Source organism: Paroedura picta, chromosome 7 (assembly GCF_049243985.1).
Source record: "Paroedura picta isolate Pp20150507F chromosome 7, Ppicta_v3.0, whole genome shotgun sequence".
NCBI lineage: Eukaryota > Metazoa > Chordata > Lepidosauria > Squamata > Gekkonidae > Paroedura > Paroedura picta.
In genome coordinates, this window is record NC_135375.1 from 99,245,161 (window position 1) to 99,261,605 (window position 16,445).

A 16,445-nucleotide genomic window follows, 5' to 3' on the forward strand; every position below is an offset into this window, starting at 1 on the left:
CGCCAGCAACACAAACACGCACGCGCACTGTTGCCGCACATGCACGTTTGCACCCACTGGTGGCAAAAACCCGCATGCGCGGCAACTGCGTGTGCACGTTTGCGCGCAGCTGCCGCGCGTGTGCACGGCACCCCGGCCATCGGCTCTCCCCTCACCCCCGGAGGCGGTCCCTGACCTCAGAAAGTTTGGGGACCACTGCTCGAATACCACTGAGCAGCCTTTCTCAACCAGGGTTTTGTGGGGGTTTCCTGATTGCCCTGGAAGGGTTTCCTGAATGGCTGGGGAGGGGCCCTGGGTGGGTGTGTCCACAGCTCTGCTTCCCAACCATATTCTCCACGATCGTGCCACTACTGGTGTCTCTTGAAGCCTGAAGAATGTTCTTGGGGGAACAGTTCTTCATTGTTTGGAGGTCAGTTGTAATAGCAGATCTCTAGGTGGTACATGGAGGGTGGCAACACCATCTTTCATACATAAAGTGTTTACTCAAGGGACAGGATGTTTTTATTCCAGCCTTCAGAAAGGTGGAATAATTTGGGTTAGGCCAGAATCTGGACTTCCTCATCCTTAGGGGCTGCCACAGGATGAGGGGAACCAAGAAGGTATGGCAGCACAAATGCTGCACTGGATCCAGCCCTTTATGTTGCTTATATTATCCATACATGGAAACCCTCAAGGTTTTTTGTCTATTGGTGCAGTACTCCTTTGCTCCCCATGGAATTTATTCATCCCCTTCTTTTAGTCTCGTTTCTTGGCCTGAACTGTTAAACATAGAGATTTCTAAGCAGAATCCTACCACATATTTGAGCAGCAATTGATGCTCTGTTAGCCTGCCTGCATTCTGGGTAGAACGCAGAGAGGAGGCTGTGCTCTTCCGTGCTCGGCCTGCCTGGAGCCGTGTTCCATGTCGAGCAGAAAGCCGTGTGTGTCCTAGTGCAGGGGTAGTCAACCTGTGGTCCTCCAGATGTTCGTGGACTACAATTCCCATGAGCCCCTGTCAGCAAACACTGGCCAGTGATCCCAGTAACATCAAATGACAACAGATTGTGGAGAATATCCTCTGATAGGTTATATTGGAAAACTGTTTAGTGGTACTGAGATTTTGAGGTTTTAGCATTGGTTTGTTTATTGTTTTTAAGGTTTTTAAGGTGGCGGTGGAGCAGGAGTTGGGACCTGGGGTGTCCAGGAGGGAGGAGGTGGAAAGTTGCACAGGGGCCCTTTGCCCTGCGCAGAGCGGGGACGGGAAACCTCAAGGAGGGAGGAGTGGAAATTCAGCAACCCGCGGCTAGAGCCAAGGGGGGTGGAAGGTGAAGGTAGAGCCACAGGGATTGCCTATTCCCCAGAGATTGTGCTTTATGTTAATTTATCCTTACACTCTCCCTATAAGTATGAACTGATTCCTTCCATTCCATCATATGGTATCTGAGGAAGTGTGCGTGCACACGAAATCTCCTACCTTGAATAAAACTTTGTTGATCTTAAAGATGCCCCTGGACTCTACATTTGCTCTGTATCTTAGGAGTACAATGAAGAAAGGGTGAAAATAAGGCCTCTTTATTGTGTTTCTTTTAAACAGGGGTAGTCAAACTGCGGCCCTCCAGATGTCCATGGACTACAATTCCCAGGAGCCCCCTGCCAGCGAACGCTGGCAGGGGGCTCCTGGGAATTGTAGTCCATGGACATCTGGAGGGCCGCAGTTTGACTACCCCTGCTTTTAAATATAATACATAAATAAATAAATAACATTGAGAGTGGATGCTGAAAACTGAGCTGGACAGGGTTCCTGTATACCCTTGTTTCAGTAGCGTTTCATCGGCAACAAATGCCTATACAGCATAGAAAAGAGCTTTAAGAAGGAACCAAGCTCAAAAGTGGCTGTTTTGCCTTGTCTTGCTCGAGCGATCAGATTGGGGTACTGCAGCCTGTAGTCCATCTGCTTTGCTATATTGTTTTTGTGTCCTCCTGTAGTGCTTCCGTTCTCTCTGGAAGAAAGGCAGACTATGTTAAGTATGTTATGTTATGTTAAGTATATACTAATTAAGAAAGGCAGACTATGTTAAAGATTAAATATATACTAATTAATGACATTAACAGCAGCTTTGGAACACAACTCTGTATTGCTTACGTTTCTTGGCAGCTTGCAGACAAGTTGTGTTGTAGTGTATGTTGCCACCTGACAAGCTAACATATGCACCTGTCTCTTCAGTCTACTTTGTCCTGAAAATAAGCTAAATCCAACTAATGAGTTGAGATTCCAAAGATGTTGTGTCCTGCTTCTGTAGACCAGGCCCCTCATGCCTGGGGGTGGGGGGAGCGGGGCTTAGAATGTGTTTGGTTGGCTTATCTGTTAAGGCAGGCTTTCTCAACCAGGGTTTTATGAAACTCTGGGCCCTGGAAGGGTTTCCTGGATGGGTGGGAGTTCAGTAACTCGTTAAACATTTATCGGGTGATATGAGCCTATATTGTCATGTGAACCCGCCCTCCACTCCCAAAATGGCCCATGATGGGCCTGGAGGGGGTGGGGAGGGGAGGGGCCCTGTGTGAGCATGTACACAGCTATGCTTCCCAACCATATTCTGCATGATCGTGCCACTTTTCTTGAAGCCTGAAGAATGTTTCAGGGGTTTCCCAACAGTAAAAAACCTGAAAAAGGCTATATTAAGAGAGCCAGGTTGGTGTATTGGTTAGGGGACACGGACTTCTAACCTGGCAAGCCAAGTTTGATTCTGCGCTCCCCCCCATGCAGCCAGCTGGGTGACCTTGGGCTTGCCATGGCACTGATAAAACTGTTCTGACCAAGCAATAGTATCAGGGCTCTTTCAGCCTCCCCTCCCTCACAGGGTGTCTGTTGTGGAGAGAGGAAAGGGAAGGTGACTGGAAGCCACTTTGAGACTCCTTCAGGTAGAAAAAAGTGGCATATAAGAACCTCCTCCTCCTCTTCCTCCTTCTTAAAATACTCTCTTTTGTGGAGCAGAAGTAGCCAGTATTTCAGTGGAGATTAAAAGTCAAACTTCTTTAATAACTATAGATTCATGTGGGTAGCCGTGTTGGTCTGAAGTGGCACAACAAAATCAGAGTTCAATAACTGTTAATAACTAACTGTTTGTGATTCACATTGGACTGTCACGACCCATTCAGTGGTTATGTTCCGACTCCATCACTATTCATTGTGGTATCGGCCAAACGCTTCTTTCCTGAGCTTTCACGTCTAGGGTGAGCCATAAAATCGAGCAGGCCCCGGCATTGCTATAGCTTCTCTGTAGGAACAAAATTATTTTCTGTAAAGTGCAGCCCTGAGCCAACCCCACCCTTTGTTTCCCGGGGATAGTTTTAGAGCTCACTGGGACCCTCCTCCTTTCTGCTGTATCTGGACCTTGAGGACACATGCACAGCTTGTATGTGCTATAGCAGTGGTCCCCAACCTTTTTATCACCGGGGACCACTCAACGTTTGACAATTTTACTGAGGCCCGGTGGGGGGGGGGGTAGTTTACTCCTCTACTCTCAATCACTGCCCTAACGCTCTCTGATCGCTATGATAATGTTTAAACATCCCTTCAAAATGAGATACAGACACGCCACAACAATGAACATAAGGCACATTTTATTTTCATGGAAATTTTAACTCATGACAATGACAAATCAATGGGAACCCTGAGCTTGTTTCTCTGCAACGAGATAGTCCCATCTGGGAGTGATGGGAGACAATGACACCCGAAGTGAAGTAAAGGGCCGGGGGGGGGGGAGAAGGTGTCCTTCGGGGCCCACCTCCAATTAGTCAAAGGACCACATGTGGTCTGCGGCCCACAGGTTGGGGATTGCTATGCTATAGCATGCCTCTGTTACTTTGAACAGGACACCAGTGTGTACACTGTATATACTGAAGGAGCTGTTTCTTACAGCCCTGGCTGCCACGCATGCCATCTAAATATAGAAGAGATGCCTGTGGAAATGTCAATGGAAAGGGCTGACTCGTGGCCACCCCAATGGGTTTTTGAAGCAAGAAACATTCAGAGGTGGTCTGCCATTGCCTGCAGGCATGTCACACCCCTCATCTTGCTTGGAGGTCTCCCAATCAACTTGGAGTCAAGGCCAACCTGGCTTAGCTTCCAAGATCTGATGAGATCTCACAGGAAATCTGAACCCCTCCTCCTTTTCGTGGCCTCCCTCATGCCATTAATAAAAAGCAACGGAAACGTCAGGATTCTTTTGCCACGTACCCATTTGTGAAAGTGGAGTTGGCAGCCAGCTCTTCTCGCTTCATGGTAGCCAGGGAGCTTTTCCCCGCCCGGCGGCTTTCTTCCCCATTCTCTGCATTCCTTCAAGATAAAACTTGACACTGGTAGAAATTGATGAATGGAGTGAATTTAGCTCCATCCACCGCTTCTGTGCAGCGCCTCGGTTTTATTTCAAGGAGCATTAATTTTGTTCGTCCCATTTAACACGAGGGGGCAGTCAAAAGCGCCACCTCCTTCCTCTCTGATTTATGTACGTGTTGTTCTTGTGCATTTTGGTTTCACAGATCTCCAAGCAGGGAGCTCCAAGCAGCCTTTCCTCCACCTGCTGACTGGTCTTGTTTAGCTAATCGACATTATTAAAGGTGGCCAGGAAATGGCTATTCACTGTTTTATGATGGCTGTTTATACTCAGCACTCAAATTGGCCGGATTCCTGGAAGTACTGAAAGGACACGTTGAGACCAGTTGCAGTTTTATGTCACGCTGCTTCCCCCGGAGGAATTTGGAACAGAACCTCTCGGGAAAGAGAGTTTAAAAGAGGATGTGTGGGACAGGAAAGGAATTGGCTTCGTAATACAGAGAAGGGTGTTTCGGTTGGCGGCAATAAAGCATCTGTCTCAAAAGTCTTTGAATATTTATTAATAGTCCACCTTTATCACTATCAAGGCAGGTTGCGCAATTTTAAAACCATGCGCTAGGAGCTGGGAATCTGGGTGTGGTCCTCAACACCTTCCTTCGCCAAGCCAAGCTACTAGTGCCCTGCCTGGCCCTGGAGCACCTTGCCACAGTGATCCATGCAGTGGCCACCTCTAGATTAGACTTCTGTAACTTGCTCTACACGATCCTTATCCTTGGCCTGGAAAGTACAACGTCCAGAATGCAGCTGGTCGGGTCTTCACAAGAGTTCCTTAGAGTGCCCATATTTGAACTATTCTTTGGCAACTGCACTGACTTTTGGTTTAATTCTGAATCAAGTTTAAGGTATTGGTTCTTACCTTTAAGGCCACTTGGGCCTGGGCCTGGTGTACCTAAGGGTCTGCCTATGTCCCCTGAAGAGTGCTTCACTCTGCCAATACCAACTGGTCAGCAGTCCCTGGTCCCAACGAAGAAGAAGAGTTGGTTCTTATATGTCACTTTTCTCTACCCGAAGGAGTCTCAGAGCGGCTTACAGTCGCCTTCCCTTTCCTCTGCCCACAACAGACACCCTGTGAGGGAGGTGGGGCTGAGAGAGCTCTGAGAGGACTGGTCAGTCAGAACAGCTTTATCAGTGCTGTGGTGAGCCCAAGAACACCCAGCTGGATGCACATGGAGGGGAAGCGGGGAATCAGACCCGGCTCACCAGATCAGAAGTTGGCGCACCAGATTAGAAGTAACCGCTACACCAAGCTGGCTCTCCTGGCCCCTGTTTGGTGGAACGAGCTCCCTGAGGAGATTCGGGCCCTGATGAGACTGGCACAGTTCTGCAGGACCTGCAAGACAGTCTTCTGCCAAGCTTTGGGTCAGGGCCACTGATTTAACAGCATCAAACCCCCCCAACCCCCCCGCTCCAGTGTAAGGTGACCAGATTGTCCCACTTTTGGAGGGACATCTAGGGGCACCTGGCAAAATGTTCTTATGTTGAAACTAAAAATATATATTACAACTAGAAATAGAGCCCGCTGTAACTAAGACAGCTCGTGATTGGTCCCTTGCCGCTGGACTGACAATCAGAGGGCCCTGCTGATTGGGCCCTGCAATTGTCAGTCATGAAGAAGAGGCCTATCGGCACCTTTCCTCATCACGGACAGGGCCCTCCTTAGGTGCCCTTAACCAATTATTTAATCCGCCATGCAGAAGCAGAAGCTATTTTTGCATTCTATGCATTCTATGAAAATTTATGTTGCTCCATATAGACCAAATTTTAATCAAGAATCCCCCCCAGTCAATGGTGTCCCGCTTTACCAATGTTAAAATCTGGTCACCTTACCCCAGTTGGAAACTCCCCCACACACAGATGATGTCACAAAATGGATATTATTACAGAAATAAGATTGCACTGATGCTGAATATTGAATGTTATTAAGAGGTGATTTTAAAGGTTTTAATGTTTAAATTAATTGATATTATGATCATTCATTGCTGTACACCCCCCTAAGCTGCTTTCAGGAGGGCAGCATATAAATCAAATAAATAAATAAAAGCAGTTTAAGATGCGCAATAAAGACTCGATTAGAGAATGAGAAAAACTTGTGGTAAAAGCAAGGGAACAGGATTGCCTGCTTTTCTTGACTCCGATCTTGTGACTTTAACAGGACCCAGACACAGAGGAATTAAGGTGAGACTGGTCTTCACTAAAGGCGTGCCACCTGTTTGTTTGCACCTGGGTGCTGTTAAGCTGGTGAAGCTTTTCCTGGTCCAGGAGGAGAATGTTGGGCAAAGCTTCACCCTACTGTGCTGCCATTCAAAAAGGACAGGATAAAAGGAAGTCGCAGCCGTGTCAATAGCTGATTAAAAATCCTCATGCTAGGTCTTGGGTGGGTTTGCACAGTGTCCTTTAGCAACCTTAAGGAAACAGTCCTCTTTTATGACTGCATAATATTGGGACCCTGCTTGTTTAAATCTTTGGCTCTGTTATCCCGTCTCTCTCCCAGTCTTTAGAAGGCATGGACAAGCACCTTGCGGATTGTGCAGGCTCCCAGCTGGCTGAGATAAGGAGACCAGGTGATGCTGTTGCAGATGACGAAGATGAAGGCATTGAGGAGGAAGAGGAAAGCTGGGGTAAATTCTGAAAGGCATCACAGAGTGTGCAAAAATATGGAAGATGATTGGCTGGCCGCTGGACAGACAGGCAAGCTGGTTGAAGGAGGAGGCACTGAGGAGGTGTTAAGCACTAAGTGGCACTTAAGCCATGAGACACGCTCCTCCTCCAAGACCTTACCAGAAATTTATAGTGGAACCAATACACACACACTCCCGAACGCAGCTGACTGGTAGTGGTTTACAATAAAACAATAAAAAATTCATAAGAACAGCAACAACAATAGTCCTCAATGGCAGGTAAAACAAATCTATTTCCCTCCCCCTCCCCTGACCACAGCCAATAACACCAGGCCACACAGGTTCACATGTATGAAATGGGCAATCTGCCACTTAAAGGATGGAGAAATTCCCCTCGGGCTCACTGGATCCTGAGCATGAGAAACCGTTCTGGACACGTACACTAAGAGGCCTTTGCATTTAACTTATCTAAATGTGGAGGGTTATGAGCTTGTGATGTCGTGGCCAAAGTAAGTCTGGACCTAACTGGTTTCCAGAGTGCCAGAGGCTTCTGCCCACGCTAGTGAAAGCAACAGGCAGCCTGCTTGACCCTTTACATTCCGGTGAGGTTTCTTTTGAGTGAGCTTAGGAATCCTTTGCTTGAACCTGTTGTTGATGTTCTCTCATATTTCTCACCACCCCCACGAATTCATCTGATCCAGCTAATTTATGTGTCTGTCATGAGAAACTGAGACACAAAAATGGCTATTCAGAATCCAAGCTCTTCTTCATAGTGTCTGGATACGAACATGCTTGCTTTCTCTTCCATCTTTGATTTTTGTGCAGATGAAACCCTTTAGTGCATGGGGTCAATATGATTATGTTTAATAGTTTATTTAAGGGCTGTGCTATCCAATCTGTCTTCATCATCCTGCTTTAGGGATGTCCTATGAGTGCAGGCCAAACCAGAGTAAAAATGAAGGATCTGGCCGTTACCTAGGTGTTGTACCATGCAAAAAGATTGGGGGAGGGGCTGGGGATGAGCTGCAACAAAAAAAAACAGGGTTGCCATCCCCAGGACCATGAACAAGAAGGAAGAAAAGACAGTGATGGTGAGGGGGGGAATTTTTTAATATCTTTAGGTCGCCGTTCAGCTTAGCTTTAGTTTCTTTACCAAATTTAGGTATGACCCAGTCGAGACTGAGCATACTTAAGTCACATTGACTTTAGCGAAAGCAGTAGCCATGTGCTGGAAATGGGACTTGAAAACTTTAACATTTGTTTGGATCGTGCCCTGTGCTTTTAAATGGGAGGTTGGGGATTGAAAGGGAAAGCTCTGTTGTTGTTTTCAGTCTCCCAAATCATCACACTTCTGATTTGTTAGTCTCCTTGGTGACCTTTGCAAGGGCAAAAAGACGGAATATACGTTTTGTAAAATAAAATAAATTTCCCTCTTATTTTTCTGCTTCTGCTGACGCTAAATCTTCTTTCCTGTTTTCTCCCAAAGACTCCTCCTTCCCTGAACCAAACAATAAGCAAATCAGCTGCCTGAAGACCTATTTTGGACATTCACGTTTTAAACCGTAAGTTTCATTATTTCTTTGTGGCAACAGGTTTTCCTGATACTTTATCTTAAAGAGCTTACTCATAAAGACATGAGTAGGATAGACATAGCAGGCTAGCAACACAGATTGGGATATCTATTAGGGTTGTGCGCAGCAATGTCTGAATTGGCCATTCCAGGCTCCGCGCCTGCATGTGTGCGCCGAGTTATGCACTGGCGCCCACGCCTCCCCTCCCGTTCCCCCTCAGTAGCATGGCGTTGGCTGCGTTGGCCTGGAATGGCCAATTTGGATACCGCTATGCCTAACCCTAACTGTGGTGAGCACCCCCCACTCCACACCCAGCCCCTGCAGGATCATTTAACTGAGTTCACTGCATGAGGCAGGAATGTCTTCATAGCATCGTTGATTAAAGTCAGTTCTAATATTGTTGAGCACTTTGTGTCACAAGATTATCCAGCGTCATGGTACCTCGTGCCCCACTATCTCCTATGATCAGTTTCAACTAAATAAGTTTCTTTTTAGCAGAATTCTGTGTCATCGTGTCTTCTTTAGATCCGGTGGACTTTGTCCTTTTTTTCTTCTTCTGCTGTAGTCTTCATAGCATACCTCCAAATGATGGGTTTGTTACTTGAAGTCCTGAAGAGCTTGAGGTAGAGACAGGTAGACAAAGATGCTATCCAGCAAGTGAAACTAGTAGTTTTCCTTGGTGATGAACGGCTTTAAGTATTCCTTTGATGATAATTATTCAGTATATTTTAAATTTTACTTTTCTCCTTAATGGGGACACAAAGAGACTTACAAAAATACCTGTAAAATAAAAACACAACAAAAGACGAACGCATCAAGACAATCCTGGGTTGGTGTCCAACAGGTTAGCTCATCTTGTCAGTGCCACAGGCTGTGATTCATAGGCTTAAGAGCCAAGGGCCACAAAAGGCAAGGGCCAGATCCTCTTAGGTTCCTTGCCCCTTGGCTCATGCCTCCCCCCAAAATCATGACCAAGCTAGAAATATCTGCAGCAGGAAAGAAAAAAGGACTCGGCCGATATGTTTCAAGTTGGCAGCCATATTTCCTCAGTTCTCTTAAGACCATAGAGACCGGGGGTGGGGGAGAATAAGATGGAGGAGACAGATTTTTAGCATTTCTCAGTTAAAACTGGAAAACTTCCTTTCCTGTTTCCTTTGATTCAGCTCACCTTGTCAGATGTTATGGTCGGAACTGAACGTTATCTGTCTTTCTTCCATTTCAAGGGTCCAGTGGAAAGTGATCTCTTCGGCTTTGCAAGACAGAAGAGATAACCTTGTTGTTATGGCAACTGGTGCGTTACATTTATGAAATATTGTTTTTGATGAGTTGGATTAAACGTGTGCCGGTTGCTACAAATGAGGATGATAGCTTTATGGTGGCGTCTTGGGTTGATGCCATAAAACAAGTATTGCAGTGTCATTAGGAGGATATCTTGGGACTAAACAGCATGAGTTTATGCTGTTGTAATGTGAATGTACAAGTGGAACTTCATGGTACTCTGGAGGGAGAGATGGCATTTTCAAAGGGGCTGTAACTGCGCACCATGGTTTGTCATTACTTTGGAGCCCGGGGGAGGGCATAATTGCATTCATTCACTCCCTCCCTTCTCTCCTAGCACACAGCTCCAGAATTTTACATTTGCAGCTGATCATAGATTTGTCATTACATCTGAACCACAAACTGGTTTGTGCTTCTCCCAGAAACTCAGGATTCCAAAGCACAAATAAACTGTGCCTTAGAATTCTGATTTGGAGGGAAGAGGACAAACCACAGTTTGTAATTTGGGCGTATTAATGAACTGTGGTTTACTTTGAAAGCCGAAGTGTTTAATTTTTTATCCATGTTTGGTTAGAGGAGTGAATCTGGGAGCCTGAGGATCTCCAGACTTAGTCAAATAACAATAAACCATACCTATACTTGACACTATTGAAGGAACAGAGCTGGGAATTTTAAATTTGAAGCTGGGAGATCAGAGTTGGGGAACTGAAGGGATTTTTTTTTGCCCTTGTAATTCTTTACACATCCATGAAATCTACATTCCAAAATCACAGAAACCTGCCTTAAGTTGCCATATGTGAAGTGTTGGGGAATTCTTACTAGTATCTAGGTAAAATGCATGGGTGGGTGTGTATAACACTATAAAGTTTGACTGCCTCTACTGCTGTATCCCTCAAAGGGCATTAAGGTCCAGTGATCAACATCTGCTTAGGGTCCCAGCCCTAAGAAGGTCAAATTGGCCTCAACCAAAGCCACTGCTTTTGTGGCCCCAGCCCCGGCCTGGTGGAATGCTCTGACGGAGATCAGAGCCCTGCAGGACCTCTGACAGTTCTGCAGGGCTTGGAAGGCACAACTGTTATGCCAGGCTTACAGTTAAGACCCAACAAGAGCCAATATTTGATCACCAGATGTTGCTGCCTGCATCTGTATTAACTAGCCGAGTGGTCAGCTGATTTGCATCATGCCCTCCCAGTCTAATATTCTAAGGGCAACGTTAGTACAAACTGCGCTTTGCTTGGTGTAGTGGTTAGGAGTACGGACTTCTAATCTGGCGAGCTGGGTTTGATTCCCCACTTCTCCACATGCGGCCACCTGGGTGACCTTGGGCTTGACACAGCACTAAGAAAACTGTTCTGACCGAGCAGTGATATCAGGGCTCTCTCAACCTCACCCACCCCACAGGGTGTCTGTCGTGGGGAGAGGAAAGGGAGGGCGAATATAAGCCGGTTTTAAATATAAGTTACATTGTATGGAAATTTGAGGCAGGAAAGGATAGAAATCTCATAAATAAGACAGCGGCAGGGAGAGTGAAATCTTTCCAGCTTTTGCCTGCAGTGCCTTTCTCATGCAGTCCATGTTCTTTTAAACAGGGTACGGCAAGAGCTTGTGCTTTCAGTTTCCACCTGTATACACCGGAGGTACTGGAATAGTCATCTGTCCCCTTATTTCCTTAATGGAGGACCAGGTACTACAACTCAAGTAAGTATGGGGTAGTGATTTGTTCTCGGTAACCTTTTGCAGAAGGCCTCTGAGGAATGCGCTCAGGCTTAGGCATGGTCATCAGATGGGTTTTCTTTGCCACTCCTGAACAACAAGAAATCTTAGGATAGAAATGTTGTGTCTAGAGAGGCAGTTCTTATGATGATCTTGTGTCTCTTGCTTTGATCAAATTATCCAGGTGCTTAAAACAAAAAAAGACTGCTGGGAAATGGTATCATTGAAAGCTACGAAGTACAAACTAACATGTTGAGATGTAATGTTCATGTTTGCCCAGTTAATTAAAAGCAAATAGACAAACAGTGCTCCCCACAAATAGGAAGTAATCGCAAATTCCTTGGCAGCTTTCACTAAATAACCAGCTCTCAGGGGTGTCAGCACATCAAGCACAGAGGAAAGCCTAAAAGTAATCCATATCTGCAAAACTTACATGCTCTCGAATTAAGAGCTCGCGTTACTCCAAATAGATATTAGCTCTCTAAGCAGTGCATAGTGCAGGGGGAGTGTGTGAAGGAGTGCATGAGTGGTAGACCAAGCGTTAGATTCAAAAAGGTTTTCCTGAATTGTAGTTTAAAGTGGGGCGATTACTGTATTACTGACACTTTTCCTCACCTGTCTGTTCCAGGCCTGGGATGTGCAAAGTGTGGGGTTGTGTACAGACTTTGCGTGGCCTCTCACAGTGCAGTCCTAAGAATGCTTTCTTGGGTGTAAAATCCACTGAACAGACCGGAGCAAGGTCCTGAATAGACCTGCTTAGATTGATGTAGTTCTTTACTGTAGTCAAACATGCTCCTCCATAAACCTCAGACATCTCTGTGTGTATCCTGTTTACCTAAACTCTTGCAACTGAGGATAACACTTCATTCATTTAGTGAAATGCACCTTAGTCTTTGGCACTGTGCCATATCAAATTGGTTTATCTTCAAGAGGTCAAAAGAATCTTGCTTGTTGAAGAGGGCAGGGTGCAGAACTTGTCTGAGCTGCTTTCTTACTGGGCCCCGGCTGTGAAATGCTGTGAAATTTGCACATGTAACCCTACCCGCATAATATTTCATGCTCCTGAGCTTCTCCAGATACGTGTGCCTCAAATCTGTTCTTCCAACTAGCCTGTTAGTAAGCATACATTGTAAGATGTGCATTTTCTGCTCAGGGAATTTGTTTCCGTTTGGTTAATAGCCTGGCTCTCAGCAAGACAAAGGAACAGAAGGTTTAATGCCTGGAGCAGTTTTGAAGAAGGAAGTGTAAATGAGTTTCACTTCCTTGCACCCTGCATTTGGTGCAGCATTGAAAAAGGAATGTCATATGAGAAATTTGCAGTGCTTCTTGCTTCTAGAACTTGTCCATTCACTTCCCATCCCCCAAATTCTTCTTCAGACTTGATAGTTTATAAGAGGGCGCAGTTTCGTCATGCTTCCACACCTTTCCTTCAAAGGCATACTAGGAAAATGTTGTCACATCTAAATTGAATGTAACATCAAAGCTAACTTGCCTGCAGAGAGCCAAACCCTTTTAATGGTGTTTTCTTGCAGGATGTCAGGAATTTCAGCGTGCCTTCTTGGGTCAGCACAGTCAAAAAACATCCGAAAGGATATCGAAGCGTAAGCCATGCTTCCCTACCACTCCCTCTCTTTCGCTTTTTACTTTTTCTTCTCTCAAATTGTGCAGTTCACGTCAGAAATTTGTATACATTTTACGGAGGTTTTTCAAGATGGTACATGTGCTTCCAGTTTGCTTTTATGTTGGCTGGTATCTAAAGAGTTGATCTGAGCATGAGCCCAAGGTTTTGGACATTCCAAGTAGGGGGCTTTGAAGAGCAAGCTGCTTCCTGTTTCATTACTGGCTCAGCAGCTCTCAGAAAGCCCTCTGCTTGCCAGTCCCATAAACCAGATGAGTCACATTTCCTTCTCTCCATGGCCCAAAGGTTGCACTTCTGAGAGCTTTGTAGCTCACCTGTTTTTCCAACAACAGCTGTTTCAAGGTGGGAACCACCTGCCAACTACAAGCTCCAACTGGCAATGGCCTCACTCATTTTCCTAGAATGCGGAGTATATGGCAAATTGGGGAAGGGTGCTCAGAAGACCCACAGACGTCATGTTGAAGAGCCACTTTAGCTCCTGAACCACTAAGTGAATATAACTGTTGTACAAATTTGCCATTTGGCATAGGGTGGGGCCAGCTCTTAGAGAAGCACAGTACTTAAATTCTTTTGGCCACAGGGTACGAGTTGCATAGATCTTTGGGTCCCGGAGGACCATTAGTAGCCTGTTTCTACCTCATATGGTCTGATGGGTATCCGTTTCCCTATTCATAAAGAACAAAAAAGACAGAAACAATGAATCTGTCGTTTAATCAAAACCAAGTATATTTGTAATAAATTAGATATCTTCTAGTAGCTTATCGAATTGACTTCATTGACAGTCTGGAGCACCAAAGCTCCTGTCTCTATGATCACTTGACCAAACATCTGCATCTTGCTACAAAGCATTGAGCTTCATGTTGCAGAGCTCAAAGATGGAAAAGTCCAGCACCTCAAACATTGTTGTAGCTTACATGCTGATGTAAGCTACATGCTGATCCTGACCCCTGAATCAATGTATCCCGTCACTGGGCAGTTTGATTTATAGGTTCTTAGTCCCTCCCCTTCATGCAATAACTTATCAAATGGGCTAAGTCTGCATAGGATTGCACTATAAATTGCTATTTTGGTTTGCACCCATGTTTGCTCTCCATATTGCTGCATAGGTACCTTAACTTCTTCATCCTACAAAGCAAAGCATCCTTTCTGACCCCTACCAAACATCATATGGTGAACCAACAATGCCACCCTCTACACAGCTGCTCCAGTCTAAACCTGTTGAATTCAGTGGATTTAGACTGGAGTAACTGTATAACAGTGTCATCCTAAGTTAATTGAAATCAGTGCTCTTAGAAGGATTAACTCTGCTTAGGGATAGTACTGTAACTCTGGAGGTTCTCCAATAGATAGCTGTTGAGTATAGCGTTTTCACATTATGATTAGACATGGTGGTTCCTTGTTTCAGACATGACAAATGTTCTGTGGTGGTCTAGATATTGAAGTCTGGTATTTTTTTGTAGTTGGAGTCTGCTGACAGTCTTAAGTTCCTTTTTATTAGCCATGCTGTCCTTTTTATTTGCTTTTATTCTTTATTGCCGTGAGCCACTTTTGGATGTTGTTTTAATAACAGAAAGAGGAGATTATTTAATTTGCTAAAGCAGGTAATCAAAAGTGCATTTTGCTGCATAAGTTCTAAAGTAGCTAAAGTAGCTTTTGAATGCAAACCTCAAACTGTCAGCTTTAGATTTAACTGAGATTTAGATTTAACTGAGATTTCCTTCCTTCCTTCCTTCCTTCCTTCCTTCCTTCCTTCCTTCCTTCCTTCCTTCCTTCCTTCCTTCCTTCCTTCCTTCCTTCCTTCCTTCCTTCCTTCCTTCCTTCCTTCCTTCCTTCCTTCCTTCCTTCCTTCCTTCCTTCCTTCCTTCATTCATTCATTCATTCATTCATTCATTCATTTTCTCCATAGGGGCTGCTATAGAGTTGTCTACATGACTCCTGAGTTCTGTTTGGGAAACTTGTCGTGGCTTCAGGAACTTGATCAATCAATTGGTAAGTTCAGGACAGTGAATACTATGAAAACACTCCCAGACTTGATTGCCCTTCTTGATCGACGTTTAGCTACTAAGAGCTGCCTTAGCTGTGCCTTCTGCTGGTGCCTTTTGAGAGCCAGTGTCGTGCAGCAGGTACAGTGTTGGACTGGGATCTGGGAGATCCAGGTTCATATCTCCGTTTGCCATGAAACCCACTGGGGGACCTTAGGCCAATCACACACTCTCAGCGTAGCCCGCCTCACAGGGTAAGTGTGAAGATAAAATGGTGGTGGAGGAGGAAGAGGGAGAATATTATAAGCGTAAAGGAGTGTAAAGGAAGTAAATAAAAGTTCAGAAACCAAAAGTCAGGACAGCAATGGAGCAGTTGATTGGTTAGCTAGGATGCCTTTTCCACATGAGAATTTGGATTATGAGACCACTGGAAAAGTTCAGCAAGCATCTTGTTTTTCTCAGCTTACTTTCTATTCCCTGGAAGCTAAGTTTGCAGTTAGGTTGCAGGGCTCTGCAGATAAACAAAATAGAAGGAGAAGAGTTGGTTCTTATATGCCACTTTTCTATACCAGAAGGAGTCTCAAAGTGGCTTACATTCGCCTTCCCTTCATCTCCCCACAACAGACACCTGGTGAGGTAGGTGGGGCTGAGAGAGCCCTGATATTACTCCTCTTGTGAGAACAGCACTATCAGGGCTGTGATGAGCCCAAGGTCACCCAGCTGGCTGCCTATGGAGGAGGAGCGGGAATCAAAGCCAGCTCGCCAGATTAGAAGCTGGCACTCCTAACCACTACACCTAACTGGCTCTCTAAGGAGTAGCCTTTAAATGTATTTGTATGAGTACTAACATGTATTCCATACAGAGAAACCCAGAAAGGGTCTTCACTGTGACAGGAAATATGACATTCTATATCCTACATTAATTATGCAAATTGTGTGATGGGGAGTGATAATTTATTCTGATTTTACTAGTCATGGACAGGGAGAAAGAGCACCAGCACACCAAACAACAGAGGATGCAAAATTTTGTCACCCCTCTGATTTTAAAGGGTTTGTTCAGGCATCATCAATACATTTTCGAGCCTGCATTTGCAAGCAGGCTTACAAATTTGATGGCTTTTCTTGAAAACCACCCCCCAAACACAACATTTTCAGGAAGTTAAGATTTTCTACCCACCACTGCATTCTGTGCTGATTCTGCACACTGCAACAATGAGACCTACATGTGCAAGTCCATTTATGGTTGCCACATACCAACCTCCTCGATAACAA

At 45.2% G+C, this 16,445-nt stretch overlaps 1 protein-coding gene across 5 annotated transcripts in view; it reads left to right on the plus strand.

Moving 5' to 3' along the window:
- The window catches only part of WRN (WRN RecQ like helicase), a 108,787-nt gene that overhangs the window by 49,042 nt on the left and 43,300 nt on the right, over window positions 1–16,445 (plus strand). For all 5 annotated transcript variants that reach the window (XM_077345640.1, XM_077345639.1, XM_077345642.1 and 2 more), the window contains 6 exons: window positions 6,864–6,990; window positions 8,477–8,552; window positions 9,785–9,852; window positions 11,429–11,537; window positions 13,085–13,153; window positions 15,098–15,180. In XM_077345640.1, the coding sequence (XP_077201755.1) occupies window positions 6,864–6,990; window positions 8,477–8,552; window positions 9,785–9,852; window positions 11,429–11,537; window positions 13,085–13,153; window positions 15,098–15,180 (532 nt within the window). The remainder of the gene's footprint in view (window positions 1–6,863; window positions 6,991–8,476; window positions 8,553–9,784; window positions 9,853–11,428; window positions 11,538–13,084; window positions 13,154–15,097; window positions 15,181–16,445) is intronic.